General features: G+C 49.4%; 1 protein-coding gene across 1 annotated transcript; it reads right to left on the minus strand.

Annotated features, from left to right (window-relative positions):
• Nucleotides 1-11,009: 11,009 nt before the first annotated feature.
• LOC102006596 (3-ketoacyl-CoA thiolase B, peroxisomal) lies at nt 11,010-21,265 on the minus strand. The gene is made up of 12 exons (XM_013515208.1): nt 21,048-21,265; nt 20,846-20,939; nt 19,848-19,905; nt 17,748-17,827; nt 17,245-17,287; nt 15,210-15,308; nt 14,157-14,237; nt 12,798-12,988; nt 12,491-12,670; nt 12,185-12,240; nt 11,912-12,057; nt 11,010-11,613 (listed from the first exon to the last, which is right to left on the minus strand). Exons 1-12 carry the CDS (start codon nt 21,240-21,242, stop codon nt 11,538-11,540), a joined length of 1,299 nt encoding a protein of 432 aa, XP_013370662.1. The 5' UTR covers nt 21,243-21,265; the 3' UTR covers nt 11,010-11,537.
• Between the last annotated feature and the right edge of the window lie 1,168 nt (nt 21,266-22,433).

Consider the following 22,433-nt stretch of genomic DNA (forward strand, 5'->3'; position numbering starts at 1 on the left):
CCAGCGCAGGGAAACGCCGGACCCGCCCCTCGCCCCGCCCGGCGGGACTCCGGACCGAGTCACGGGGCCGGCCTGCTCTCTGGCGCCGCCTGCCGGACCGCGCGAGCGGGACGCGTCTGGCCCGAGCCTTGGGCCCCGCACCTGTGGGGGGCCGCTGCCCACCAGCGCAGCCCGCTTCCCTCCTGTGCTCACCCGGCCGCGGCTCCTCTGCAGTCTCGTCTGCTGTCCGCACCCGCCTGCCCTTAACGCACCCTGGCTTCCGCACAGGACTAGGGGCCACAGGCCTCAGCTTTAAGCCTACTTGTCCATGTCTAGATGGTCCCGGTCCTAGGACTCCTCCAGAGCTGTCTCCGGTACTGGAGAGCTGTCCACCCAACGTGTCACTCGGAGTCATAAGGAAATGCATCCTGGGACCTGAGGCCCTGGCTCTAATAATCGCTGTCCAAACTCCGCAAATCCAAGTGGTTCCCCAGTGCGTCCCATTTTATCTCTGTTTAAACCAGAACTAGTGATCCCGGTACAGATGGGGCTCATTCATTCCTGCAGTCCTCGCATTTGACAGTCTAGTGGGTGCGAGACATGGTGAAGAGCTCCCCGAATCAAACCATTCCCCTCTTCCGAGCCGAAGGCAGCTTTCTCTCCCTTGGCTGCGTCCTTCCTGTCCCCAGGACTGAGTTCTTTCCACAAGTCCTCCCAAATATACCCCTACGCAAAGCACTCCCAGCCCACCAGAGCCCCTGTCTGACCACTAGTCTCTCTCCCTGGCTGAACTTGAGTGGCCTGGAGACCGGATGGCATGCTCCTCACTCCTGGAACAGGGAGGTGCCAAAGTACCTGTCCTCACAAACATTTACTGCCTATTGGGGACGCAGGCCTCCCCCACTATGATGATAGCCAAATACTGGATGCTGGTCAGGAGCAATTATGCAACCTACTGGGCACATGTAATGCTCACAGTGATGCTGGGATTTGGTACTATTTTTAAACACATTTAAACTAAGGTATAAAACACAGTACACTTTATGAAGCATACTTACTTCAATGTTTGATGGCAGTCTCAGCCACTTGGGAGGATACAAGGCAAGAGGATCACTGAGCCCAGGAGTTCCAGGACAGCCTGGGCAACATATTGAGAACCTATCTCAAAAAAATTTTTTAAAGTATGAATACACCCATATAAACACTGAGGTCAAGGCATAGAACATTTCTCACACTCCAAAAAGTACTTAATGATCCTTCTCAACCAATAACCTCTAAGACGCCTGAGTAGTGGCACGTGGCTGTAATACCAGCAACTAGAGAGAGAGAAAGGCAGGAAGACTACAGGTTTGAGACCAGCATGGGCAACTTATAAAGACCCTGTCACAGCCAGGGGTGGTGGTACACGCCTGTAATCCTGGAACTCAAGAGACTGAGGCAGGAGGATCACTATGAGTTCAAGACCAGCCTGCACTACATAATGAGACCCTGTCTCAAAAAAAATTTTTAAAGGGCTGGGAGGGCCGAAGATATAGCCCAATGGCACAGCACCTGCTTGGCAAGCATGAGGTCCTGAGTTCAATTCCCAGTACCAAAAATATTTTTTTCTAGTTGAAAGGGCTAGGACTGTAGCTCAGTGCTAGCATGTGCAAGGCCCTAGGTTACTTCAGTACCAAAACAAAGGAGAGAAGACAGGAGAGGGGAGGGGAGAGGGCAAGAAAAGAACAGAACTCAGATAGTAGCTATTCTGATGGATACCAATATAACTCACTTTGAACCCTGTATAAATTGTCACTCTCGTTTTACAGAATAAGAAACTAAGGCAGTGTCCCAAGAGGCGATGGGGACCTCAACTCACCCTGGGCAGGTTTGCCGACTCAGCACAGAAAACATTTCATGGTAAGTCAGTGTGAGGCATAGGTAGATGATTTATTAGATAGAGTTAGAAAGTAAGAAAAAAGAGAAAAGTGATTTCAGCTTGAGGAACTGCTGGGGGCAGAGGTCTGATGAAGAGGTTCAGCCTGGCCTGCGAAGCAAAGATCATGACCAGCCTTCATGGGTCAGCTGGGCCAGGGTCCAGTTGATCATCTCAGTTCTGGTTTTGCCAGATGGCTTTGAAGAGGTTTTTCTTGTGTGAGGGCAAATTGGTCTCCAGGAGACGACGGTCTCTGCCTGGGCAGTCTAAAGCTTGTAGAGGCTCGGCTGGAATCCAAAGCGAAGGCCGGTATAGGGCAGTGACCGAGGTGTCTGGGTGCTTGTGGGTGGTTGGAGGTCCCTGTAAATGGCTTATCTCAGTGTTCTCAGTGTTAAGGACGGATGAGATAGGTTATGTATATTTAGAGCTAGTCAATCTTGCTTTGCTAACTTTCAGACAGACAACCCTAAATAATTAAAATACCTATATGCAGAGATGAGCAGGGATTTGACCCAAAGTTTTAAGGTAACAAAAGAGGCAGGTACAAAATGAAGGTCAAGCTTTGCTCTGCTTTTAGTTACCTAATGAGCATCTGTAGGCCCAAATGAAGAGTCTGGTTTATGTTTGTCTCATTTTGTTTTAAAATCACTTTAAAAGTCCCTGACTACCATAGAAGAAAACACAAATTATGATTTTAATCAGTAAAAGGTTAAAGGCCCAGGAATTTGTCTTCTGTCCCTGAGGTAATCTCTATGTCACAGAGAAGTTAATTAAATAGGCCCAAGATCCTAAGATTAGTGGCAGAGCTGAGCCTAAAGCCATGATATGTGACTTCAGAATCCACATCTTTAACTGCTAAATATAATAATTACGATGCAATGCCCCAGGGGGCCACCTGTGAGAAGGCCATGGAAATATATGAATGCTTCCTAGAGGCCAGGCCTGCTGGCGTCCCCCAGGTGCTCCACAGGAAGGCCTGTCTTGCTTTCCCTGATGGGCTATGGCACCTAGGCTTTCCTAGTGAACCATCCACCATCTCTTTTGATAACAGCCCTTTTGCTATGGCCACAGGAAGAACAGGAGGTCTATGAGCCCATTTGCCAAATAAAGAGACTACTGATCTGATCCATCATCAAGGAGTGAGGACAGATATTTTAACTCCAAGTTGCCAATTCCTCTGGCATTGGCTGCCTTATGTGCACCAGTAGTGGGAGTTTAGGGGAACCACCTGGGGAGTTCCTCCTGGCTGGGATCCCTGTGACCGGAAGCTGTCTCTTTTTATCAGGATCCATAAACTCTAAGCTTGAACCCACCTCGCCTGCATAGATCCATTAAAGATCCCTTGCCCGGACTTGACTACAAAGCAGAAGCTGCCCACGGGGTGGCACAGTGACCAAGTTACCCACTGTCTGCAGCAGCTTCCTTCCCTTGTCCAGGCCTTAGTTAATAGCCCAGCCTGGGGATTAAGTGGATTCATGGAATAGTCCTTGACTAGATCTGCACATCAGATCACTGGGGATGCTGTATGACAGATGGGGGCAACAGGGAGGAAGGAAAAGGCCTGAGAATGTGGTTGCAGGAGGCCTGGGCTGGGTAGAAGTGCTGAGGATGGAGAGAAGCAACTGGGTTTGAGAGATACATAGGAAGCTCTATGGACACTGTGGATTGGGAAAGGGAGGAGTCAAAAGTAACCCTCAGGTTTCTAGTTTAGATGTTCTCACTGGTAAACTATTGATACATAACAAACATTCCCAACTAAGCAGTGCAAGACAATCTTTTTTTTTTTCTTTTGAAATAGGGTCTCACTATGTTCCCCAAGCTGACCATGAACTCCTAGGCTCAATGATCCTTCTGCCTCAGGCTCCTCAGTAGTTGAGAGCATGGACTTGTGCCACTGTGCCTTTTATCAATGCTCACATACCCTCAGGTCAGAGGGGTTCAGCACACCTAGGCTAAGCTCAGTTGAGCAGCTCTGCGCCCTGTGTCTCTTGTCTTTCTCCTGGAACCAGTCAGGTGTCTGGGCGTGTTTGTTTTGTGAGAACGGCAGAGAGAAAAAGGGCATGGGCAACCATGTGAGGCCACTGAAGGTTAGGCTCAGAATTGGCATATTGCACTCCCACAGTACACAAGTCCTGCAGGCAGCCCAAGTAGAAAATGGGTAAGACATAGCAATGGTGTGGATTCAGGGAGAGGAAAAGAATTGGGGCTGACAGACAAGCCACCCTCAGCTACAGATGGACAGTGCTTCCATTCTCTTAGTGGGAAACTCCAGCTAGGAGAGAAAGGGAAAATGGCATTTAGTCAGGATATGGCAGGTCTGAGCTATCTGCGGGGTGTCAGATTAGAGACTTAACTAGGCTGAGCCTCAGGAACGATGCCTGGGCTGAAGACAATGATGTGGGAGTTATCAGCTCCCAGGGGGAATAAATTAGATTTTCAGAAAGGATACAGAGTAAGACAGATGGAACCCCCCTCCAACACACACACACACACACGCACACGCACACGCACACGCACACGCACACGAACTGTAAAGAACTAGTCAAAGTCACAGGACACTATGTGAGGCATGTGGTGGAAATCACTAGGAGAGTCTTCCTGGGAGGTAGAGCTTTTGACAAGGCTACATGCTCCCAGAGACCTTGTCATTCAAGTTTAGCAGGTTATTGAAACCTCAGCAAGAGGAGGCTCACTGGAGCCCCACAGACCTTAGTCTGTCTTGGTCAGCTTCTGTTGCTATCACAAAATACCATAGAGGGGTGGTTTAAACAGCAGACATCTATTTCTCACAGTGGTGGGGCCAGGAAGTCTAAGGTCAAAAAGGGCTGGTAGATTCAGTTCTTGGTGAGGGCTCTTTTTCCTGCGTGGGGACAGCCACCTCCTGCTGCATGTCAGAGGAGAAAGGAAGGCTCTTGTATCTCTTCCTCTTCTTATAAGGGCACCAGTCCCATGCACAAGAGCTTTACCTTCACAACTAATTACCTCCCAAAAGCTCCACCTCCTGATATTACACTGGAGATTAGGGTGTTGGTGAATTTTACAGGGACATGAACATCCTGCCCATAAAACTGGAGTGCTTTCTATATTCAACACTGTTCTGAAGATTTATTCATAGTTATTTATATATCTAATCTTGTGTTTCCCAAACTGTGCACCAAGGTGCTCCGGGAGGCTGCAGGGAACCCATATGGCTGCTGTGGAGAGGTAGAAAAGGAGGTGATCCCTTCCTGCCCATCGTAAAGGGCTGTGGCTAAGAGCCCCATAACAAAAGACAGGTTGACAAGAGAGTGGTATGACAGTGTCTTAATATGCACATGTACATAGGAGCTACACAAAACAGGAAACTCAAGGAAAACGCCAGATGGTTAGAGTTTAAGTACCCTCTTCACAGAAGGGTGTGGCAAGCTGCCGGAAAGTGAGGGGCGGAGCTACACTTGGGACAGACTTTGTGTAGCTAAAATCTCCCAGCTAATGTCTGCAGCTGCCCTTGAAGAGAAGACTCCACTGCTGGTCAGTCTTTCCTGGTTATTTGATGAGACTCCCAGGGAGGAGGTTTAAGACTACTGTATTTATTTTGGAAAAAAAAATCTCTATTAGGTAAGAAAACTTCAGGAAGAGTGAACCTCTCTCTGTACTTGGAAGAGAAACAAAAGAAGGTCAGAGAGACCTGGTTGAGACTGCTTCACTAGCTGTGTGCCAGAGAACCACCCTTTGGGATATCAGTTTCTCCTAAGCTCACAATACTTAACATGTGAACTACTACATTGAAGTGGTTCATGGTTCTAGCATTAGGTTGTACAACTCCTTCCATAACCTATCTTTGTGAAGTTATACTTTCAGCAACCTACAAGCAAGCCTTTATAAACAAAAGTAATTATAAGCTATTACTTATAAGCAGGTACTACATGAAAATCAAGGTGAGACAGAAAATAGGAGTGTGGAGTCTAATCTGATCCCCAAATCTGTGAACCCCTGTGCAGCATCCAACAGGAACACACATCCCCTTAGTAAATAGTTTTGATTATTTAAGAATGAAATGAAATATTTTCTCCTCCAATTTATGTGTATTATTTCAAACAGGTATAGTACTATGTTATTAGAACATTAAATGTGTATTAAACTATTTGGACCTAAGAACTTGATAACAGAATACTGTCGTTAACCAGAACTGTTACTTTGCTTGGCTGAGGAGTACCTGAAAAAGCATGCTGAGACTTTAGGGTTGCTGTGCAGACAACACCTGTACCCCATCTCACTGACCATATTCACAAGCGAGCTAACCACACAGTCGACTGTCTTGGCCCCTGATGAGCTTCACTCGCTGGACTACTGATGAGTTCAATGCAGACACCACTGCAATGAGCCATGGAGCCCTACAGAGCAGAGTGAAAGAGCGTTTCTGGGTTTTACACCTGAGAGTAGGATTTCTATTCCGTGTGCCTAAGTAATTTGACCAGGAGCTGCTAAATTACCCCAAGGAAGGCTATACCAGTCAGTGTGTCCCACTGGAATGCACCAGGCCAGAGATAGGACCCTACATTGTTTACCGTCACTAGCCTACATTTTCTTCTCATAGTAACTCTTTGATTTCTTAATTGCTGAGTTTTCTTTGAATCTAGAATTTTTAGAATAAATTACATCAGAAATCAGTGAAAACCAATCCATTTGAGAGTAAGTACTAGATGTGAGTTTTTCACAGAAAAGAGAAAAAAACCTCTTCATTTAGTAAGCATAATAGTGAGATTCATTGTAAAGAAGAAAACAGAAATAAACACAAATACAAGTCTTACACTCTGGTCTCCAATAAAGTAACACCAAACATTTCTTCTGTCTTTCAAGTTTTGCAGTCACATCTGACGTGACTTTTTCTCAAACTTTTTCTTTGCAAAAATTCTGAAGAAAATGTTCTAACTTCATAAAGATACATTACTTTAAAAATTCTTTTTTTTTTTTTTGTACCAGGAATCAAACTCAGGACCTCAAGCTTGCCCGGCAAGTGCTTACGCCACTGAGCTACATCACCGGCCCTCTTTTGGTTTTTTGAGACAGGGTCTTCCTATTTAGTCTAGGCTGGCTTTGAATTTGCTATGTAGCCTAGGGTAGAAATTCCTCTACCTCAACCTCCTGAATGCTTGGGTTACAGGTCTGCACTACCACGCCCAGCAAGATGCCTTTTTTTTTAGGCAGTACCTCACTGTTTTCCAAGCTAGCTTTGAACTGCTGGACTTGAGCAATCCTCTTGCATCAGCCTCTCAAGATGCATTTTAAAATTCCATTAATGTAACAGTAGTTGATTAGTTATTTTAGTCCTGTACATCCCTAAATTTGTATTCATTAGTATTGGTAATTATTGAAACCATCTAGGCTTATATATAATTTTCTGAATGAGTAGTTTTAAAAGTGAAAAGTTGGGAGTAATATTAGCAGCTTAGATTCCTATTTCCTCTACTTCCAAGACAAAGATAAAATTACGGAATTAAAAATAACCAGACATTAGCGAATGAAACAGACAAATAATTATAATTCAGATTTCATAGTTTACTGTGTGTAACTAAAATTTTGTGTGTGAGGGGAGAAGACTACATTTTGAGATGTTAGAAATTTTTCTTCTGTCTTCCATCTCAGAAATGGTAACATTATTTGTGAGATCAATTGGAAGCTCTTAGAGAGAAATATTTTGAACTATAGCCCCTGGCAGCAAACACATTTGTTTGTCTGAGTTGCAGTGTCGGAGTGGGCCTGTCTCCAGTTAAGTAACACATGCAGCTGAGGCTAAGATTTTTTAAAAGCTAATTTTGAGTTTGGAGAAAAGTTTGATGTTTAAGCAAACTGATTCTAAGGAGCTCTGATGGAAAAAGTGCTTGTCTTCACTAAAGTGTGAATATGTCCGTTTGTATTCACTTTAGAGCAAATTTGGTTTAGGAAAATGAAATGTTGGGATTAGGCTCCATTTTTCTGGCTTTCTGCCATAGCCCCGCTCCTCCCCGTGAGCCCTTGAGGCACATAATTAAGCCAAGTGGCTCTGTATGCATGAAAGAAAAGTCCAGAAAGACAAGCTGCAAAAAATCTGTAACAATTACTTGTGGAAGTGGGGTTTAGAAACTAATGGTTGGGGGTGACTTTTACATTTTAATTTACTCTGTATTGTTTAGTTTTTAATTTTTGTTTGAAAAGAATAAAAAAATAATAATAATAATTGGGGCAGATCCCAAACTGCTTAGAACTTTTAAAGCAGTCCTTTAAATAACTAGTGAGTTAAAGAGGAAGTAAAAATGCAACACACTATTTAGAAAACAGAAAAATGAAAACATCCTTATCAGAATCTTTAGAAAATACTCAGTGTTAAGTGTGTACTCTTGAATGTTTTCATTAAAGGGTGAAAGTAAATTAACTAATCCCATGTGGCTAGAATTACATACCCCAAAAGATGTTAAGTCCTAAGCCCTGGAATTGTGAATCTTATTTGGAAATAGGATGTTCAGAGTATAGTCTGTACAGGGTTGAGTTGGGCTCTAATTCAATGACCAGCATACTTTTAAGAGGGAAATTTAGGGGCTAGGTGGAATAGCTTAGTGGTAAAGCACCTCCTTAGTATGTATGAGGCCCTTAGTTTGAGGCTTAGCCCCTTTCCTTCTTAATTCCTAACGTGCTTATTTGTACCTTCTTTTTATTTGCTTTAAATAATGGGAAGTAGCATGTGTGGTGGTACACACCTGTAGTCCTAGCTACTGGGGAGGCCAAAGTGAGACCATCATTGAGCCCACAAGAGCAAGACCCACCTGGGCAACATTGTGAGACCTTTGTGTCATAAATGATTGAAATTGGTCAGTGGTTTTGCCTTTGTCCACATAATCCTTTCAAATAAGCAGTTTTTCTGGTCTGTTTTCTATTTCACTAATCTCTGATTTTGTTTTCTCCTTTTGTGGTGCTGGTGATCAAACCTAGAGCCTCTTACATTCAAAGCACCCACTCTACCACTGAGCTACACTCCCAGCCTGCAGCTCCTTACCATTTCTTTTTTGCGGGGGAGACGTGGTTTATGTAGTCCAGGTGGGTCTCAAAGTTGCAATCCTGCCAGGTATAGTGGCGCATACCTGTAATCCCAGCACTTGGGAGGCTGAGGCAGAAGGATTGCTGCAAGTTCAAGACCAGTCTGGGCTACAAAGGGAGCTCAATGCCAGCCTAAATTGCATAGCAAGACCCTGTCTCCAAAAAAAAAGTTGCAATCCTCCTGCTTTAGCCTCCCAAGTGCTGGAATTACAAGTGTGTGCCACTATGCCCAGCCTATTTTTTCATTCTTTATGTGACTGATAGACTTATTTTCTATGCTATTCCTTTAAAAAAACATTTATTTATTTATTTATTTATTTATTTATTTATTTATTTATTTATTTTTTGAGGCAGGGTCTCATTATGTGGTGTAGGCTGGCCTTGAATTCACTATGTAGCCCAGGCTGGCCTGGAATTTGCAGAGGTCCTCCTGCCTTAGCTTCCTGAATTCTGGGATTATAGGCATGCACCACCATGCCTGGCAAATCCACAGGTTTTTGGATACACAATCTTTTTGTTACTATTCACTCTGGTATATTTTCTGATTTCTGTAGTGATTCCTTCTTAGACCTACCATCATACAGAAAAGTTTTAAAGTTTCTAAATACGTGGAGAGGTTGATACATTTATCTTTCAGTTTTCGAGCTCTAACTTAGTGAATCTCCATCCTGAGTCTGCTCAGTGTCACCTTGTTAAAATACAGGTCTCAAAAATAAATGAATGAATGAATGAATAAATAAATAAATAAATTCCATCCTGAGTCTGCTCAGTGTCACCTTGTTAAAATACAGGTCTCAAAAATAAATGAATGAATGAATGAATAAATAAATAAATAAAATTACAAGTCTCTGGGACCCACTCTGGGATGGCCTCTACATTACAACAGTCACCAGTAGTAAATGACCACTTAAGTATAATTTAATTTATATAAAATTTAAATGCAATTCCTCCAGCATATTGTCTACACTTCAGGTCCTTACCAGCCACAGGTGATTATTAGTCACTGAACTGAAGAGCACTAATACAGAACACCACAGCCCTTATACGAAACTGCATCAGTCAACCTGAAAGGGTCTAGAAGACACAGCAAAATTGAAATCTAGTTTGTCAGTACTAGGGATTGGACTCAGGGCCTTTGCACTGAGCTATATCCCCAACCTTTTTCTGAAAGTCTTGGTAAGTCACTAAATCACCCCAGCTGGGCATGAACTTCTAATCTGCCTTCACCTCCTAGACTGTTGGGATTACAGGTGTGTACCATCATGTCTATAAAGTATTTATAAAGGGTCTTACTACCTTGCTGTTGACCCTGAGGCCCCAGGAATCCATTTCCAACAGGTGCCTTGGGTAAATCTTTTGAGCTAGGTCCACAGAACTGTCTTGGTCCAAGCTCTGTCTTGTGTGGGGTACATTCTGGTCGGGGGGCCTCCTGATTGCTGTCTTCAACCCAGCTGTGTTCCCATGGCCCAACTTCCACAGCAGGAGGAGGAGGACGACGAGGCTTCAGGACAATACATGGAGCTGCTGAAGCCTGTTCTCTCTTCCCTGGTGAGGACAGCAGGAGCTAGACAAGGAGGCTGAGGCCTTCAGGTTTTGTCCCAAGCAGCGAGCTTCTGGAGGCCCAACTGACTGGTGCGCCCCCAACCTCTACCATCCCACAGGTGCTCTTCACCGCCAGGTACACTGCCTCCTGGCCTCCCTGGCACTGCCCCGGGCCCTCCTGCCTGTAGTCCCACATGCTGCTCAGGAGCACTGAGTGTATCTGGCACACTGATGGTGGAAGGTGTGCTTAGCAAGAAGTCCTGCACCTTGCAGTTGCTGGGCCCAGGACATCCAACAAGGGATATATAGTACCACACCAGCACTGAGGCTCTGCCTACTTTTCAGCCCCAGCCAAGGTGAGGGGATAAACACGGCCAGGACAGAGATGTTTGCTGGGTCAGGACACAGACTGGGGGGCTCTGAGTGTGGCACCTGGGCATGAGAAGCCCCCTTTCAGGGCAATGGTCTCAGCCTAGGCCTACATATGTCCCTCGAGCTAACACAAAGGACAAATCACATCACGTTGGAGATCATGACAATTAAGTCATTAGATACACACTCAGGGCAGCAGACAACCTGTGAAGGGCAGGATTGCTTTTGAGCTTGGCCCTCAGGGTAGGCAGCAATTACACCCTTAGAGTCCCAGTTCCGAGCTAGGTGTGTGCAAGTTCCCCTCCCTAACCTCCACTATTGAGGTGGGGCGCACAGAAGACTAGCAAGGCAAAAGCTGGCCCTTGGAAAAAACCACAGCCACCAAGACGAGATCACACACATTTTCTACATCCATTATAGCCCTCACTCACAAAGTCACCACTCCAGAAGTTACACGATGGTCTGTGGCCTTGGTGACCCACCAGACTTTGACACAGCTACTAGAGTGTGACAGGGGCAGCTCAGCACCCCACCCAGTCCTGTACTGTGTTAGTGCTCCTATTGTCCAAATTAGTTGAAGGGACTTGATATGCTGAGTGTCCCACACGGATTATCTTCTGTAGTAACCCTCTCCAGCCACCAGAGCAGGACTGTCTGGGTAGTGCCTCTTGCCAGGGCCTCAATTTCCAGGGTATTCGAAGACAGCAGCGGCTCCCATTCCAGTCCCGATGCACATGGACACCACTCCATAAGCCCTGAGGAAACAAAACTGCATTGGCTGGGCAGGGGCCCAATGCCCAACACCCAACTAGGCTGAACTGCATGGAACCCTGCTAGATAACAAAGGATGCAAAACAGCAGACCAGATCCATGGGAAACTGTCACCACTGTCCCCCTAGACACTGTCAAGGTAGCAGATACCCTCTGTTGGGCTGGGATTGCTTTCGGGAAGGCTGATATTACACCTTTGCAGCCTCGGTTCTGAGTGATGTACATACATGTTCACCTCCCCAACCTCCCTAAGTCCACAAACCCCACCAAGTATAACCTCACCTCTTCCCACGGCGCTTCAGCTCGTTGAGGAGTGTGATGACCTGTCGAGCCCCAGTACAGCCCAGGGGGTGGCCCAGAGCCACCGCGCCCCCTAGAGGGTTCACCTTCTCAGGGGGGATGCCCAGCTTCTCCACACAGTACACAGCCTGGAAGGAGCCAGAGTAGCAGCTGACACCTGTGTCCTACCTGTCTGCATCCCATGTGGGGCCAGGCTTGACTGCTCCCTCCCCACATGCTGCCCAGCCCCAGGTAACAGTGAGAGACAAGGCTCACCTGGCTAGCAAAGGCCTCATTGATCTCAAAGATGTCCACGTCATTCACTGTCAGCCCTGCAGGCAAGGTACAGACCTGAGCTAGCAGCAGCCCCTGAGCAGGACTCAGTGGCTCCCCAGACCGCCCCACGCCCAGTGTGTCTGTCTCCTGGAAGGGTGACTGGTTCCCAGCTGTCGGGTCACAGAGAGTTGGGAATGAGGTAAGAGCCTGCTCTACCTTCACTCTGTAGCACCCATAGGGCTGCCCACCCTGCAATCCCCATATCCCCAGCAGTGCAGGAGGGGGACGCTGGGTAAGGTGCCTTACCTGCTTTTTGCAAAGCTACAGGGATGGCATAGGCAGGTCCAATGCCCATGATGTCAGGCGGGACCCCAACGACTGCATAGGACCTCAGGACCCCAAGGATAGGGAGGCCCAACTCTTCTGCCTTGGACCTCCGGGCCAGCAGAATGGCAGCTGCCCCATCACTCACCTGGCTAGAGTTTCCTAGGGGCAAACAGTTGGAGTGAGGAGGCATCAGGGAGAGGCTGAGAAGAACCAGCCCTTCCACGGCCACCTTGTCATGGGGCCTGGTCTGCTCTAGGCTCCCACCCTGGTCCCCGCTCAGGCTTACCAGCCGTGGTGGAGCCACCGTCCTTAAAGGCAGGCTTCAGCTTGGCCAGGCCCTCCATGGTGGTGCTGGGGCGGACACCCTCATCCTGGGACACAGTGATGCTCTCCTTGGTGCCCTTGTCATCGTGTACGGTGGTGGTCACAGGCACGATCTCAGCCCGGAAACAGCCCCTGCTCTGGGCTCTCGCTGCCCTGCCAGCACCATTGACAGCCAGGCTCAGGCTCCACTGGTGTTCCCTTCCTCCCTGTCCTTTGCCAATTCCAGCAGACATGCAACCTCAGGCTGCTAAATTCAGGGACACGCCTGCCCCTGAGAGAAACCTGAGGGACTTCTGGGGGCTCCCCAAGACCCCAACCTGTCCCTGCGAGGAAGAGGCATACCTGAGGCGTTCCAGGCCTTCTTTGAGATCAGCCTTAGATGTCCACATCAAGGCTGTTCCCACCCTTGCAGGAGCAAAGAAGTTTGGAGGTGCCACCCATTCCCCTTACAGGCCTTTATCCACAAAGGACTAAGCTTGCTCAGCCATTTCTGATAAATGAGGCTGAAGCAACAATTAAGTATCTGGCTTAGCTTTCCTGTTGGACCTCAACACCCAAATTTTACCCATTCCCCAGTTCCCCAAATTTAGAGTGCTGTACACTAACCTCTTTGCTGCATTTTCATATTGAAATAGTGAAGCACAAGGCATGTTGGGATAGCCCTTGCAGTCTTGAACAAATACCCAGGGACATTCTAGTGGGAGGATCCCAAAGCTTCCAACAAATGCTCAAATGCTTACCTGGGCCCAAGAAGCTAAGGATCCCTGCCTTGGAGAGGCCCACCTGGCTCAGATACCTCTCTTCTTTTGTCATCTACTCTCTGCAAGGCTGGGGCTGGCTAATGTCACCCGCTGCTGTCCAAAGGCCTGAGCCCCTGAGTTTCTCTGATGTCAGTCCCAGCCCCAGCCTCAGGATGCTTCCCCAGACCCAGGACTGCTCCAGAACCTAAGATGGCAGTGCCCTAGCAGGCCTGAGCCCCCACTCCAGGTCCCCAGAGAAGCCAGTGGCTACCATGACCAGTCACCAAGCCACCATCAGTTCGAAAGGAGTTCTGGCCCTCATTATGGCCCTTATGAAACAGATGGGGCAGTGAGGCCCAGCCGTGAAGACATCAGTGTAGGCAGTCAGATAAAGGACCTAGAAAAGCTATCAAGCCCCACAATGCTGATGGTTCCTTTCTACCTCCAGCGGGAAGGCACGAAGCCTTCAAAGCCCTCTGTGACAGCCATTTCCTCCCGACAACTCCACCTCAGATCAACTAGGAGGGCTTCAAGACCTCACTCTCCAGCCCTTTCACAGTCCTACCCCAAGCAGCACTCACTTCTGCTGGGAGGCCAGTGCAAAGGTATCCTGCTTCTCCCTGGAAATGCCAAACCGCTCAGCCACATTCTCCGAGGTTATCCTAGAACACAAATGGCAAACCAGCAGGTGTGAGTCTAGCAGCCTGAAGGCCAGGACCCCCAGGGCCACAGGGAAGGAGGGCTGGTCCATGCCACAGACAGTAGTGAGGACTCAGGAGGTCGTACTCGCTGCCCCAGGATGTGTGTGGGTACAGGCAAGGAGTCACCAGTGCTGGCCACATCCTCAGAGACTCATACCCCAAAGAAAGACACCCTCACCAAGGGAGGGCAGCCCACATGCAGACAGTGCAGTGGGGATCTGTTTGCTCAGTGAGCTGCCTCAGAACAGGGGAGATGGATAGGAGGGTCTGGAGGGGCACTGATAACTGGCTGCAATTGACCAAGTGCCCCTAACTGGAGGACAAGTGCTTTTATGGGGAGAAGAGGATGTCCGTGTCCCCTTTGGAACAGATGCACTTTAGTCTCCTGCATACCTTATCCTAAGAGCCCAGAGCCACAGCTAGGCCTTGCAGCCTGGCCGCTGGTTTTCCAGGATGCCTTTGGGGATATAGTATGTGGAGAAGTCAAGACACTGCCTTCGCTGAACCTCAGTCTCCTCATACACCTATTGGAGCCAGGACACCCTATCTGTGCGTCCTGGGGGTGGCACATTTGCCACGCTACACCTGACTCTTACTCAGATGATTAGGAATCAAAACCTCTCCTTTCGACTCTCTTGGCCTTCGAGGCTTTGGGGAACAGCTGCCATCATCCTTCACATGAATGAGTATTTCAGAGGGTGAGACTGGGTGGGCTGTATCTGAAAACACAATGGCTCAGAGACCACTTGGAGACATCAGGAAATAAAAGCCAAGGGCAGAATCAAGAGCCACATCCAGGGCAGATGATACCCAAAGGAAGCAGGCCAAGGCCTGGCACCGCCAGCCACAGAGATGAGAAAGTTCCTGCACCATGCTCCAGGATGTGCAGAGTGCTGAGGGGCATAGCATGTGGAGCTGAAGCTGTGAACTCACCCCATGGGTATCAGGCAGTCTCTGGCCTTCTCATTTTCCAGTAGGCGCGAAGTAATATTCCCAGGGTTCCCTCTCTCAGCCAAGGACATGGACTCCACCCTGAGGAGGAGAAGGAAGAGGAGCCCTAGTAGGAACCCCCAGGGATGGCTGAACACATGGAACCCTCAAGAACTCCAGCAGGCGGACTGTGAGGCCTGGGAGAGCACACAGCTGGCAAGGCAGAGCTGGGGCTGCAGAGCTACAGAAACCTGTCTCTACTTCCTTCCACCTGGGACAGGGTACTGCACTGGCCACGCACCCTGGGGCAGGGTCATGCTTCCCTGCGTAACTGCTGACCCAGTCAATCACCGGTTCCCAGCGAAAGCCTTCCAGCATTTTGCACAGTGCAGGGAACACAGCCAATGGGCCCAGGCCCTGCTTCGGAGCCCTCAGGTACAGAGGGAAAAGAGACAAATATAAATCTTTTTTTTTGGTGCTATGTATTAAACCCAGGGCCTCTGCACTCAACTACATCCCCAGCCCTTTTTCTGTTTTTTATTTTGAGATGGAGTCTCACTGACTCACTAAGTTGTCCAGGCTAGGATTGAACTTGTGATCCTCCTGCCTCAGCCTCCCAGAGTGTTGAGATTAGAGGCATGTGCCACCATGCCCAGCTGAGACAAATGTCTCAGTAAGCATATCAAAGAGTCTGCAGAGACATGAGGTGCAAGGGGCTGAGAACAGGAAGGTGGTCACTGCAGGGAGACAAGAGAAAGGTGGGGCATACGCTTCAAGAAGGACAACAGAGGACCTTGCTTAAGTACTTTCTGGTCCCAGCACTAGTTTCAACTCTTTGCAGGCATAAGTGCCCTAAAAACAGGGTCAGTCACATGATGCATGCTCCATGGTGCTAGATGAGATTATGGCTCCATTGGATCCTCTTACAAACCTGGCCAGAGCTGAGGTAAGTATAGCCTTTAATAGGTGAGGACACTGATGTCCTTGGTGGTGAGGAATTTGTTCATAGTCACCCATTCTGACCCCATTTTAGTATGCCCCCAGCACTCACTCCCATCTTGGACTTCTGGATGACACTGTATGCCGAACCTCACAGGGACCATCAGATTGTGCTCTCCTAGCCCAGCTCCATAATAACTCAGCCACTGGCCTTTAACCTGCTGGGGAATCAGAAGCCCCTAAGGAAGTTTTATGAAGGCTCTAGCCCCTCTCAAGTTGCTCATACCTACTGTCCCCCAGTGAGACAAGAACATGAGAGAAATCAAAGGGCAGGCCAGGCATTGGACTTTGCCTTGCCAGAGTCCCTGTTTGTGGCTGTTCTTCAAATGAGACATAGATCAGATAACTCAAGGCCATGTAACCCTGACCTGGTCAGGGGCCAGCAGTGTTTCCTGTCAAGAACCTCGACAGAGGATCTGAAAGGTGGCAAGTATACACAGTACCTGGCTGCTCACCTCCTGAGCCTGCCTGCCTCACACCAGATACTCCCAGCCTGGGCCCCAGTGCCCTTCCTTTCCCTAGAGGCACTGCCAAATGCTGCCAGCAAAGATAGAGTTGGGTGGAGGTGGTGGTAACCAAATCATAAGAGATCCAACATTGCTCAAAAGCTAGCAGACACTCAGATGTGTCCACCTGGGGACAAAGGCAGGGACAGGGGGTTGACAGCTTCGTAAAATGCACACTTATAAAGCAGGAAGCTGTCCCTGGCTTTAGGGAACCAAAACTGCCACTCCAGTCTCAAAAGGAACACAAGTGCTCTATTTCTTCAGTGTGCTTGCCCACATTTCCAGCTTAACAGGTTTCTAAGAAAGAAAGCTGAGACCAACCATCCCTCCCTGCTGGTGTCCACAAGTGAGCCATTCCCCAGCGGCTGGCATTGGGGCCACTTCTGGGCTGCATTTGTGTGAACCAACTCACAGGCAGCTGCTCAGAGGGGCTAGTGGAGAACCCTGAAATCACTGCCTCAGAAAGCTGAGGAAAAGAGAGTTAGTTTGATCATCACAGTTGGTTAATAAACACCAGCAAAAAGAATTCTTACCCACAGGCCATGCCAATGTCATAAGACCCATTTCTGATGCCACCTGCAACAAAAGCATTTCATAACCATCCTTGGCCAGAGGGCATCCGTCCTGGGAGCAGCAAGGTCACTTCCCCACCTGCTTTCTTTTCTGTTGCTGTTGTTTTTGTTTTTGTTGTTTTTGTTTTTGAGGCAGGGTCTCAGTATGTAGTCCAGGCTGACCTGGAGTTTGTGGCAATCTTCCTGCCTTAGCCTCCCCAGTGCTAGAATTACAGACGTGTGACACTATACCCAGCCCCATCTGCTATCTATGTGTGATTCAGCACAGCCTCAGAGATAAAGACCCAGAAGATCGAGAAAGGCTCTCGGGCAGTGGCAAGGGCTGCTCCTACATTCCTTCTGTGCTCCGAAGTCCGGGCAGAAATGCATAACATGGCCCAGAGCAGCAACATTATGGACCCAAACCTGTGGGGTCAGCAGTAAGGCCAGACCACGACCACCGGTGCCACCCACCCACAACTCACCAGCTATGTTGGCCACTGCCTGCAGTCCCGACGAGCACTGTCTATTCACAGTGGACAAAGGGACAGTCTCTGGGATACCACTGCAACAGAAGGGAGATGGCAGTCAGTCCCCTGCCCTGTCAGTCAGTCCCCACAGAAAACAGGCCCATACTTCTGGGCCATACCACTGTCCTCATCAGGGGGTGCACAGACCAGGGAAACAACCATTTTTCCCCCAGTATTGGGTATTGAGCCCCAAGCTTTTGCACTGAGCTACATCCCCAGCTCCTTTTTTATTTTGAGAAAGGGCCTCACTAAATTGCCAAGTTGCTCAGGTCCAGCTTGAACTTGAGATCTTCCTGCGTTCGTTACTCAGAGTGTGGGGAGTACAGGTCTATGTCACCAGGCCTAGCCCAACCTGGCAGTACTTCCCATACCAGGCAGATCCATGGGGCCTGCAGTGGGCAACTCTGGGCAGAGCCTGTCTCTGAAGATGATGTCTCCTGAGCACCTCAAAAGCACATGCCTCCCAGCCTGTGATTCTCTCCAACCCAAGGCAAGGGAGCCTGTTTTGGCCACAGGGATCACTTCGTCTCTCCCTCTGAAGATTCAACAATGAAAACCAGACATATCTGTTTCCCTCAAAGAACAGCGCAGTGATGGGCTCAAAGAAAAGCCAACATCCTCACCCTCTTAACCTTAGTATTGCTTTACAGGGGGACCTTCATGTTCCCACTTGCAGGGAGAGCTGACAGGCACCACAGTTTCAATACCCCTTCTCTGCGGCTCCCCAGGCACTCACCTTGGGCCCAGCCATGAAAATTGGCAGGGTTTGCCCTCAGGACATGCAAGTTGCCTTGACTAACCATGCAAAGCCCTGGGGACAGTTCCAAGCTTCTTCATACCCACTCAGAACCTCTGGGAATGCATGCACCCTGGTGATGCTGGTGTGCAGCGAGCGAACCCCTGACCCAGGGGTGGTGCCAGGTTCTACAGAGGGCTTCCCAGATGGATGGTCTCCTAGACCTGCTGAACTCCCCCCGGTTTTCACCCAGTATCTACGGCACATGAAGCACCATCTGAAGAATGCTCAAATTCTCATAATACTGAGCCCTACAGGATGCCTAACCAACATCTGGAAAATGAATCCACTAACAGGGATGGCAGTAGCAGGGCTGATGTCATAACCATATCACAGAGAAGCACATGGGAAGCTGCTAGAGCAAGAGGTCTCTCATCTAAAACCTGAGAATTCGGGGAAGCCACGTCCAAATGGTAAGACTATGTTTAGGCAGAGTTTAGCTGGGGCAGAGACAGAAGGTGGGAACAGCACCCCAAAAGGCAGAATGAACAGGGTAGGGAAACAGTAGGCAGACAGGCTGGTTGAAGGAGGAAAAGCCCAGGTGAATAAGCAGCTGGGATATGAGCTGAGAAGTCTACAAAAATCTGCACACAGGAAGACCCTGAACAGCACCGTAAGCAGTCTGAATCTTGCTCAGTTCAATTTTTTGTTGTTGTTTTTTGTTTTCCTATTCTGTATCTAGCTAATGTTTCTACATTATTATCTGTACTCCATGCAGCCGAAAGTACAAAGCCACATGTTAAAATAGTTTAAACACTGCTTCCCCATCTTGGGAGAACAAGTGCTGAAGAGCAAGATGACTAAGGCTTCTTCTGGGGCCTGTCTTGTCTCTCCCTGGGTTCTGCCCTATGCTCAAGCCTCTCCTGATGGGATGACACTAGAGTTCCCAGCATGCTCAACTTGCAAAGGGAGCAAAGTCACTGCTCGTCCTGTTTGTGTGGTTATTTACCTGCCAATAAGGACAGAGTCCACCCTTACCAAAGGCACAGAAAACCTTTGCTCTCGTCCCAAAGCCCTATGTGTCTAACTTCTGGGCAGGGTAGCACAACACCCCATAAAGTAGAGGAAAGGTTGGGTCCACAAGAGCAGGATTGCAAGGACTCTGGTTACCTCAGGATCTGGTGTCCAACCGCATACTCCATCACCCATAAGCTGCATTCTCTGGGTCCAGAACCCGCTTAAGAGATGGGGAAAAAAAAAAAAGAAAAAAAGGAGAGCTACAAAGACTAACCCACAACTAGAAGTAAAAAAAGAATTACCTCAGAAACTGGGCAATCCGGGCCATGATGGCCCCAGCGCCAGGCTGAAGCACATTTCCTATGGACAAAAGAAAACATTTAGTGCGAGGAGGTGTTCTGAGCAGTACCAGACAGCTGTGAATACCAGAAAGGACACATTCTAGGTCTTTCTACAGAACTTGAGCTTTCCACAGGCTGATGTGAGGCTCTGGAACTTTAGGGTCTAAAGCAGAGTGACTCAACAGCTTGTTCTGTCATAAGCCAGCCCCAGTAGCAGCGGATCTCAAACTTGCTTGCTCTTATACCCTGCTCTTTAAAAAATCAGCAGAGACAGGACTGTTGGCCTGCTCTTTACAGTTGGGGCTTAGAAAGAGGAATCTTACAAGGCAAAGCTTCAAGTCTAATAGAACTGGTCCTGTGGTGAGGGAAATGACATTCTGAGAATGTAGACTTAAATCACCTATCCTCCTCCCAGGCTTGCTAGAGGAGGAACCATGATTCCCAAGCCGGTATCTGTGAATGAAACTATGATCTATACTATATGGCTGTAGTTCAAGAGAAGAGGAGAAGGGTAAAAAACGAGGTTGGACTGAAGGCCCAGGCCCTGGGTTCACATCCCAGCTTCAGGGCAGATTCACTGAGTCTTAGTTTCTCCATCTGTATATGAGCCGCTGCACTAGAGGGTTTTGACATTCTCTCTTCTGTTCTGGCATAGACAGGATGTCATGGTAGTAGAGGACCCTGCCTCCTGCCTCCTGCCTCCTAGATCGTCTGGGAACCCCTGGGTATGAGAATGTTTGCGCTTATGACTTCTGCTTTTTGGGGCCAACAGGCTGATGTTCTGCTAACAGGCAGAACGCACGTGCAAGAGGCATGAAGTGTCTGAGGTGTCCGAGGTGGGGGTGGCTGGTTCCCGGGAAAGGGCTGCAGACAGTGGAGTGCTTTGCCCGTCCCACCCGTGAAAACTAGGGCTGAGAAGTGTGGGCTCCGGAGGACGGGGGATCAGGTGGCGGGCTCACCCACGGAGATGTCTCCCAGCTGCTCAGGCCTCAGATTCACGTCCTGCAGAACCGCGGTCAGGACGGCCGCCAGGAGCTCGTCGGGAGTGGTGTCCTGCAGCGGGACGCAGCCCGGTGAGCCCGGCTCCCACACCCGGCCTGGCACAAGGCGACCCACGCCCCCACGGGTCCTCTCAGCCCGGCGCTCACCCCAGGGCCTCACCTTGAAGCCGCCGCGGCCCGCTCGGCCGATGGCGGTGCGGCGTCCGTGCACCACCACCACGTCCGCAGCCGAGGGCGGTGGGAAACCACTGTGGCACGGCTCGGCCTGCAATGCCGGGCCGGTCTGGGGCCGACCGCTCAGGTGGCCCAGCACCACCTGCAGCCTCCACATCGCACCGCTGGAGGAGTTGAGCATTCCGGGATCACGGTTTAGCGCTCACCAAGTCGGAAACAAAACCTCCGCCCGCGCAGGCGCAGACTGCTCCCAGGGGAGGTGTAATCACCGCCCGCAGTGCCTAAGAGAACTGCCTTGCTGCAGAGGTCCCGCCTACCTCTACCACAGCCAACCAGAAGAAAGAACTGCCTGAGGACACGCCCCCGGCCCAAACACTTCGGCTCACAGGACTTGCCTAGCTCTTTCCATTCAAAGTCCCGCCTACTGTGGCCCTCCGCGGCCAATCAGAAGATGAACGTTTCGTAAGCCTCGCCCAGACAATTTCCGCCTCTTTCACAACCTTTTGTTGTCAAACTGGAGGCTAAACCCTAGCCAGGGCATCTGGGAGGGAACCCTACCCTAACCCGACGGAAACACGGAGCTCCCCTCCGAAGTCCTGCCCACAGCCAAATGGAAGCCTGGGCCGCCAGGACCTCTGCATGGGATCTTGCAGTGGATGCTGAAAGCGGTCGGGACTCCACCTCCTGTTCCCCTTCCACGTCGGCGCTGCAATGATCGGGTGAGGACCAAAAACTGAGCCCGAGGACCAAAAACTTCCAGGCCCCGAGATCTGCTCCAACGGGGTCGCTTCTTCCGAGATGTTTTTCCAGAAGAAGAAGGAAATTTGGGACTACTGGACGGCGCGGAGAAAGGATTTTGCAAAACTTCGCTCTTCAGCTGTAGAGAGACACCACCCTTCTTACACCAATTTTGTAGTCACTGAGGTGGCCTGATCTATGCTCATCTTCCCCGCTAGAAGGGGTCTCCACCAAGGCAGAGGACACCCTGTATCCGGGTGCCTGCGAAGTGATTAATACATAGATACGTGTTGAATGAGTGAACGAACCGGGACTCCCTTGTCTGGACCGCAAAACTAAATGCCTCCCATTCCCGGGGGCAGGGCCATGTGTTTACCCGAGACCCTGGAGAGTACTAGCAGGCCTGTCCCAGACCGGGAAAGACAGGCTACCCCGAGAATCCCATCCTTGGAGGACAGAGTCATCCCCGCCCCAGGGCTCAGACTCCAGAAGTCTGTGCGTCCCTTCCCATTCCCCTCCCCCATGCACAGCTGACCTCTCCCCTTGCTCCTACTGGCAGGATCGAGTGGCCCCAGAGACCTCGCAGGGCGGACCGTGTGCTTTCCCCTTCGTTCCCTCCTCTAATCCTCGACTG

This window comes from Chinchilla lanigera, unplaced genomic scaffold, assembly GCF_000276665.1.
Source record: "Chinchilla lanigera isolate Chin_1 unplaced genomic scaffold, ChiLan1.0 scaffold00026, whole genome shotgun sequence".
NCBI classification, from domain to species: domain Eukaryota; kingdom Metazoa; phylum Chordata; class Mammalia; order Rodentia; family Chinchillidae; genus Chinchilla; species Chinchilla lanigera.

Excerpts from the sequence above, each read along its gene's own strand:
- LOC102006596 (XM_013515208.1), bottom strand. The coding sequence starts at position 21,242 with ATGCTCAACTCCTCCAGCGGTGCGATGTGGAGGCTGCAGGTGGTGCTG. Across the intron at positions 20,940-21,047 it reads CGGGCCGCGGCGGCTTCAAG|GACACCACTCCCGACGAGCT; the intron begins GTGAGGCCCTGG and ends GTCCCGCTGCAG. Across the intron at positions 12,241-12,490 it reads TGTAGCTTTGCAAAAAGCAG|GGCTGACAGTGAATGACGTG; the intron begins GTAAGGCACCTT and ends CCTTGCCTGCAG.